The 8,426-nt window shown below is 37.8% G+C and overlaps 2 protein-coding genes across 2 annotated transcripts; both read right to left on the bottom strand.

The window, feature by feature from the left end:
• Positions 1–3,900: 3,900 nt before the first annotated feature.
• LOC121413122 (probable G-protein coupled receptor No9) lies at positions 3,901–5,358 on the bottom strand. The gene has a single exon (XM_041605884.1). The coding sequence runs from the start codon at positions 5,356–5,358 to the stop codon at positions 3,901–3,903; it is 1,458 nt and encodes a 485-aa protein (XP_041461818.1).
• An 834-nt stretch (positions 5,359–6,192) lies between these two features.
• LOC121413121 lies at positions 6,193–7,812 on the bottom strand. The gene has a single exon (XM_041605883.1). It carries the CDS (start codon positions 7,810–7,812, stop codon positions 6,193–6,195), a length of 1,620 nt encoding a protein of 539 aa, XP_041461817.1.
• Positions 7,813–8,426: the final 614 nt, after the last annotated feature.

Raw genomic sequence — 8,426 nt, 5'->3', positions numbered from 1 at the left:
ACACTCCACCTATTGTTTTCCCGCCCTAAATTAAACTTTGTTAACAAGAAAGGTCAACGAAATGTCTGATTTGGAACATGACCGTAGAACAATTTAGCTGGCATCGTACTGTTTCTAAGGCATCATCGACAGAACAATCACTCCTGTTCCCACATGTCAAACACAAGATTGGTGATCACTAATGTATGTTTGCCCAATTAAAGGTCAAGTCCACCTCAGAAAAATGTTGATTTGAATCAATAGAGAAAAATATTTTTAACAAAATAGTTATATGAACGAGCCAGTTACATCCAAATGAGAGAGTCGATGATGTCACTCACTCACTATTTCTTTTGTTTATTATTGTTTGAATTATACAATATTTCAATTTTTACGAATTTGATGATTGAGACCTCCTTGCCTGAAGCACAAAATGTTAAAATAATGGAATTCCACGTGTTTAGGAAGGAATGAAACTTCTTTTCACATGACAATGACAAAAAATCAAAATATTTCATGTTTCAAACAATAAAATACAAAAGAAATAGTGAGTGACATCATCGACTCTCTCATTTGGATGTAACTGGCTCGTTCATATAACTGTTTTGTTAAAAATAAGCAAAACTTAAAAATGTCATAACTTTCTTATTTTACATCCGATTTTGATGAAATTTTCAGTGTTATGCTTGTTGAACTTTTCTCTTTTTATTCAAATCAAGTTTTTGTTGGGGTGGACTTGTCCTTTAAGTGTAATTCATTTAACATTGAATAATTTATTCTCATTCAATATGTTCATCTTGTTTCAATAAAAAAAATATATCGTTTACGTGGATGAAATGTGAGATACTTGCTAAATTCTACGTTTTTCTTCTGCAACTACTGCTTTAACTTTTTTCTTAATTGTGTGTGGGGGTCTTCAATGTGACAAGTGCATAAATAAGGGGTATACTACAATGATGTCACTTAAAAGCCACTTTGGATCGGTAGTGGAGTTAAGCAAGGTTGTGTCTTGGCCCCAACCCTAAATACGTCATTGAGTAAAGGATACATAGACAGTGGTGCAGATATTTAATAATCTTCACGTCTTTTAAGAATCATAAATAGCATATCGTAATAAAAAAAACACCCCCCCCCAAAAAAAAATGGAAACAAAACTGCAAAGCAAGAACTATCGTTTGGAGGATGTGAGGGACAGACAGGAGGTCACTGGCCTATCGAGGTTTGTGCCTCTACTTACCACACGAGGAATTTGTAATATAGTAAAGAGGGACATGAATAGAATGATGGGACGTGAAAGAGAATAAAAGACGGGGGGAAACTTCTTAAAAGTTTTCACAAACTAAAATTATTAATAATAATAGATAACGGTTGGTATTTGATTTAGGGGAGGGAAATGAAACATGATATCCGAAGAAGACCGAGAGATCACGTGAAAATTTGGCATAGTAACTAATCTATAGAACCTTTTCAAGAATATTATCATGTTCATCGGCTAATTTGAAACGACCCTGTTCTTAACTGACAATGTATGGTCAGTTCCCCCATGTCTGCGCGGTCTCCCAAGTCTGCGCACCCGCATATCTGCGCGATTCTAGTAAAAGAATATACGCAACGAACACAAACTTTGCACATTCAATGCATAGACAGGTATTCATAAAAAAATCCAACTCAAAATGGTGGAAAAATAATGAATTCAGGGCATTTCATCTGACGGTCTCAAAATGCAGCCTTTTGTCATCAAAATTCCCGAATCGTGTGCAAAGTGAATGAGTGCGCAGACATGGGGTACCATTTTTTTTTCAATCTGAAAATGAATGCCCGAGGTTTTATCCAAGAAAATCATATATTTCTTTCAAATTTTTATGAGATATTTGGCACACTAACTCATTATGATGTAAGGAACATTATCAACTTAAAGATATTGTGAAATAAGAAGAAATTCATGTTAAATCTTAACTCAAATTGTTAGGTGCGCAGGCTTGGGGCCCACCATCATACTGTTCATTTCAGTGGCGGTGGTACCGGCAACAGGGGCGCCTGCCCTTATGATTTTTCACGTAGTGAGAGAAAATAAAAAGGGGAGGGGGAAAAGAGCAAGGAAAAAAAAAACAGTGAGGCTTCATCCCCGTAACAAATTAGTAATACAATCAATAAATGTACAATTCAACGTAACTTCAAGTAAATGGCAAAACATGAACACAATAATATAATATAGCATAATAATACATGTAGTGAAGATATTTTTTATATACGGTGACAATAATGATATAATCTATGATAATAAAATTTACAGTACTCTATGCCTCATTTTCCTTGTGTCAGATTTTTCACATTAGCCTCAAAATCATATTTTAAAAACACAATTCCATTTTTATTTCTCAATGTGAACCTTCCACTTTGCGATTTAATTTAATTCTATATCCCAATGTCAACCTTCTCCACAACTTATAAATTTGTTTATTGAATTTAGTGCATGTATTTCAGTTATCATTACCATATTATAGTTGTTTTTTTATAAATATCTTTGGAAATAATTTTGTAATGTGCTGTCATCTAGAATTACCTTGTAAGTGCAATATACCAACATCAATTAATTAATTGTTACTTTATATTATTTGACTATTTCATTTCACTTATGTAACTATGAAATTTATGCTTACATTGTAATCTTTGTTTGTATCATTCCCCCAACTGTTTTAACAAGGAAGTATTGTTTACAATAAAACCGAAATGAATGAAAAAAAAACAAATTTACAATCAATTTGTAAACATATCAATCGTATATCTTTACGTGACTCTTTATGTTATCATGAAAGATGATATTGCGCCCTTGTGACCTTCATTGATTGATGAGATTGAAACTAAGTTAAAACCTTCCGAATTTGAAAGAAAATAGTGATGTTGTTCGGTCTGTATTATGGAGGTCAATACTAAGGCGTTTCATAGAAGGATTTGTAGGACATTTTATCCCAAAAGTCCTGTTTTTATCTAGAACGGGTCGTCCAACTAGTTGTTAGATCTGACAACTTTCTATAATTTTGATACGCTGAGGAGCACTGATAATAATAAAAATGATATCAAACATTATTTATATAGCGCTTATTACAAAACATGTCTCTATGCGCTTGGGAAAAAATAGAAAGAGAAAAGGAATTTCAGCAAAAAAACTAAAGTAAATGTTTAGCTCACAGTAGACTGTAGACAGTTTAGGGGCTTCGAATGCGACGGGAAAGGCTATTTGACAAAAAAGTAGGTTTTTAACATGGATTTGAATTTCTCTGTTGAATCTGTTTTTTTATAGTTTGTGGTAGATTGTTCCAGAGATGAAGCATAAGACTGGGTATTGATGGCAGGAACTATGAAGAGTGATTTGTTTCTTGAGCGCAAGTTGTTAATGGCAATTGTCTGATATTAAAAAAAGGACTTTCTTTCATGAGATGCTCCCCTATAATTGACAAGCTCTAAATTATAGACTCGCATAAAAGTCCAGCGATCTCTGGAAATATTTCAAATAGAATGATAAAGAAATACTAATAAATTGCATTATAGACAGGGTGAGGAGGCATTTTTGTAAATTGCCGCCATGTTCACTACTAATTTTTACAGCAATTATTTAAAAACGCCAGAGAGTACATTCTGAGCCATCTTCCCTTTTTCCTTAAATAACCGCCAAAAACTAAACACTTCGGATATCATTAGTTTACTAAATTGACATAATAATTGACTTCTAAGCCCCCCTCCTGAAAAAAATAAAACGAACACACAAAACAATAATTAAAAACCCTAATGGTAAGAAAACAGGACTTTTTCTCAATACCAGTGATGATCACGACGATGCTTTCCATACAGATTTCTAAACTAATTAAGATTATTTTCTAAATATAATTTTCAAACAACAAGCATTTGGCCAAAAGCAGTCTTTCAGTTCGCACGTAGCCGACGTCTCAGCCAAGGTACCGGTTCTTTGATCCTACAGAATTTTCCGCGAAGGATGCAGCCGAACGTGTGCTTGAAGTCCGGATGCTTCCAAGCGTAAATTATTGGGTTCCAGCAACAATTCGAGATCAGCATCAGAAAACTGATCCAACCGAAGTCTTGATCGCCTGAAAGAAACAAGACGATCATACTTGGAGTCATACAAGCAAAGAATGTAAAGACGATCAGTATCATGTTGAGGGTGATCTTATACTCAGCTTTGATACGATTGTTCTGACGGATCCGAGCAATCTTGTTTCGGTTCGTAAATTCTGCGGATATTCGCTCGTGTCGGTCAATGCGGTTCGACCGCGAGGCAACGGCCATGACGGTTGATACTACATCGATGCTGAAAACATTTTGGTTGCCAACCTCATGATCATTCTCATTGCCAGCAATGTCGGAACCCTGCTGACCCGATGGGATTTGGTCCATACATGTTCTTGGTAAGGGCTCGGCCATCGACGGTGAAGCTAATTTCTTAGGGCTGTTCGGCCGGCTGTGGTTATATACTTCTGGAATCTGGGATGAGTTTCCGGGTGTGGCCAACATTTTCTGTGATGAAGACGAGATATTTCTGCGATCATGATCATGTGTTTTACTACTGACTGTAACCTGTGAAAACCTCTGTACATCATCATTTTCTGGATGACAAGTTATGTCCCTTGTTTCCAGATCCATCACAAACCGCTGTCCTCCGAATGCTTTCTCTTTTAGAGGTTCTTTAGATGGTGTGTTCTCATGCTCTGTGGAAAGTCCATCATGAGCGACCTTGCGGAAATGTTGCCTAACGTGTCTATACGTTTTGGTATAGCAGAATACAATAACCGTCAAGATGAATACTATATAAACTCCAAGACTGATGCTGATATCTACAGCTATCGGTCCAACATAATCGCAGATCCCCCCTATTCTTTGGAATTTGATCTGTCCAAAGGCGATTCCCAATGAGCTACACAAGGTCAAGAGAAAAAACGATACTAGAATACTGGCTATGGCCTTCTTTGCCGTTTGCTTGAAACGGGACGAGGGCTTATTGGTGACAACCTGCATGCGATTTACGGCTAGGAGGGCCAAAGTCGCCATACTGTATCCTATCAAATTGAAATTGACTGGCCCTATTATCAAGCATAAATCGTGTCTCGATTTCGACGCCAACAAAAGAAAGATGACATGGTGGATTTGGAGGATTGCCGTGAGAAGGTCGGTGATGGCCAACGCGACGACGAAGATGTTTGTGATCGTTCTTAGTCTCAATGAGCATGCAACTGCGATCAAGACGAGGCTGTTACCGGATATACCGAGTACAGCGATGACAACATATACAGCAACTGCAATTAGCTTTTCACATTCTCCAAGTTCTAGAATAATGTCATCAACCGGAGCTGACACTGTGGCATTCATGTTTGTCAAATCTAGATTTTGGGGGAATCGTCGTTAAAAAGTAATGTACCTTAGCTAAGACAACCAACTTTGATTCAAGAATATTACTAATTGCGTCCACGCAGATAAGGGCCTAGCTCAAACCAGACGATTCCATGATATAAGATGCTTGAAACATCAGAAAAAATCATGGAGACTCTTCTCGTCGCCCTAAGTTAAATTATGCTAAAAGGAACAGTGAATAAAGTGTCTTGTAGTCATGATCACGAAATGTGGGCGGAATCATACCATTACTAAGGCAACTCATCGCAATTCGCATCTTCGTAATTATGTCATCCACAGAAATAGGTGATCACGTAGAATTTATTTGCCCATTTTTATTCCATCCATTAATTATGTTTGAAATAAAATTACCCTTGCTTTTGGGAATGAATACAAAAAGCGTGCTCATTTCTTAATTATTCTTCTGCAAATACTACTTTAATATTTTGCTCAAATTTTGTGTGGTTGTGTAATACATTAATGTATTATATCTGACGACGAGTACATTAATAAAGAGTCTTTATAGAGACACAACAAAATATGCAATAGAACAGTCTTTTCATCAACATGAAATTTGATTGTCATAGTTTTCACAATCAAATTCGTCATTATTCAGTATTTATTCTTATAACCATTACTGTAACCATCATCATGTATTTTTTGCTAATTCTGGTGGAATGAAATTATTTTTTTAGATTGTAATGTTATTATAATAAAGATGTGCAAAATATAATCAATGAAAATCGTAGGGGCTCAGAGGGACACGTCGAGACACAGTAGGTTTTGACGGCTTAAGAATTTGACGCAAGTGTGTCAACCATTTGAAGTTATCCGGCGTCTTAGCCATGGTACCGGGTCTCTGATCCTGGAGAACCTTCCGCGGATGATACAGCCGAATGTGTGCATGAAGTCCGGATGTTTCCAAGCGTAAAGCAAGGGGTTCCAGCAGCAGTTGGAGAAGAGGATCAGGAAAATAATCCAGTTTGAATCTTGCTGACCCGGGATCAGAAGCTGGATGATGGTAGGTGCCATACAGGTAAAGAATGACACCACAAGTAGGAGCATGTTGAAGGTTATCCTTGATTCAGTATTAATGCGATTCGGATGTTCCCGGTGAACGACAGAGGGAATATCATGACAGTCCTGACACTTTGATGCTCTCGTCTGAAGGTTTTTTGACCTGTTCAAGAATAATGCAGCAGTTGATCGATGGGACCGACCGAACGTTTTGTCATCAGACTTGCATGAATCGGGACTTCCCCTCATACACGAAGCAACCGCATTAGCTCCTTGCTTTAAATCATCTTCTTGAAGATTCAAGTTCATGATGTCTATCTTTCTTTCAGCTACACTTACATACGAAGATAGCATGGTACATCCTTGGTTGATGTGAACAACTAGAGCATTGGCATCAGTCTTGGCTTTCCCAGAAATGGTTGATAATTCTCCAACACCTGAAGAAGCCAAAGCATTTTTCTTAGGAATACATTGTTTATCCAGGCTTATCTCCTTAGTTGGTGACAAATTAAGAACCTGATCAGTGACTGAAGAATCATCTGCAGACCTTGGGAGGCAACTTTGCTCGCAAGGTGTCTTTGACAGCTCCAAAATACCCACCGAAGTCCCCTGTCTACAAGCAATCCTCACTGTTTCCGAACCACTAACAGTTTCTGCAATCGCAGTACATTGTGAGGCACCGGTCATTGTTACATTCAAGCTTGTAGAAGCCATCACTGATGAGTGTTTGTTCACACCTGTTTCGTGCATGCTTCCCAGATAGTTGGGGAAACGCCTGAGGTTCATCTGAGCTACTGGACGTCGATGACTCCGGACATAATGATAGATCCGACCATAGCATACTATTATAATGACCAACATACAGAATATATAGATGCCTGACGTGTAATCGGTGATATTTCCTCCTAAGTAGTTGCACATTCCACGAAAGTTTCCGAACTTGATCCCATCTATCAACCCCGTCCCGAGCAAACTCAAGCCAATGAACGAATAAACGATAATGATACTGGCAACGGCTTTCTTGGCTGTTGGCTTCGATGGGGAGGATGGCTTGCTGGTGACGATCTGCATCCGGTTCCAGGCGATAAGTACCAAGGCACCTATGCTGCTTCCTAGCAAAAAGAAATTCATCACTGCCGCTCCAGAGCACACTGTCAGTAGGAACTTGGACCTGCTCTTCGAAAGCAGCATCACGGCTTGAATGACCTGGATGATTGCGATCAGGAAATCAGTTATTGATAATGCAAGGACATAGATATTGGTTGTCGTTTGTAATCTCCTGGACAGAGTGATTGCCAAGATGACCAGACTGTTTCCTAGAATAGCAACTGTGGCAATAATGATGAATACCCCTGCTGCAATCATTCGTTGGTAACCTGAGATCTCAGGTGCTCCGTCTCTAGTCGTTACTTCCATGTTGGTCTTGATATAAAATTATCAAAGTAATGAGGTTGAGACACTGGGATAAATAAGTCGGGCACCCCGGGCGGGATATTCACCTTTGCTCGTGTTTCACTAGATCTCTCATAAATTTGAAAGATAGCTCCCGATGTAGACGTGATGAAAGAGTATTTCTGGTTAATTAAATGTGCCAACGTGACTTCGACGGCTTCTCGGCAATCTTTCTCCCCTGGCAGTTGTTAGTTCTTCTTATGAATATCATAAACATACAATATTTTTCCTCGCAACTTGACAGTTAATGAAACTGGCAACATATACGTGTATGCGATGAAAGAAATTACACATTTGTCACCATTTCTTCGAGAGTAGACCATTAACACGAGAATGTGTCTTTCATGAGTATTAAGTGATATAAGTTTATTCAAACCAATCAATCAAGTGATATAATACAAATATTTAGTACAAAGGTTGGCAAAGAGAATATTATGTGAAAGGTTTGGGACCCCATAGAAGCAGAGATTGTTCAAAGGGCCCCTTGATGAAATTAATACAAGAACATAAAAAACAAAGGAAGATATATAAAACATTATATCAAAATATTGATGATAAAACAAACATACAAACAGAAC

Source organism: Lytechinus variegatus, chromosome 4 (genome assembly GCF_018143015.1).
Source record: "Lytechinus variegatus isolate NC3 chromosome 4, Lvar_3.0, whole genome shotgun sequence".
In the NCBI taxonomy this organism is placed as follows: Eukaryota; Metazoa; Echinodermata; class Echinoidea; order Temnopleuroida; family Toxopneustidae; genus Lytechinus; species Lytechinus variegatus.
This window is presented reverse-complemented; position numbering and strand designations above follow the sequence as displayed.

Bases quoted from the DNA above. Each gene is read 5' to 3' on its own strand.
- LOC121413122 (XM_041605884.1), bottom strand. From the start codon at position 5,358: ATGAATGCCACAGTGTCAGCTCCGGTTGATGACATTATTCTAGAACTT.
- LOC121413121 (XM_041605883.1), bottom strand. From the start codon at position 7,812: ATGGAAGTAACGACTAGAGACGGAGCACCTGAGATCTCAGGTTACCAA.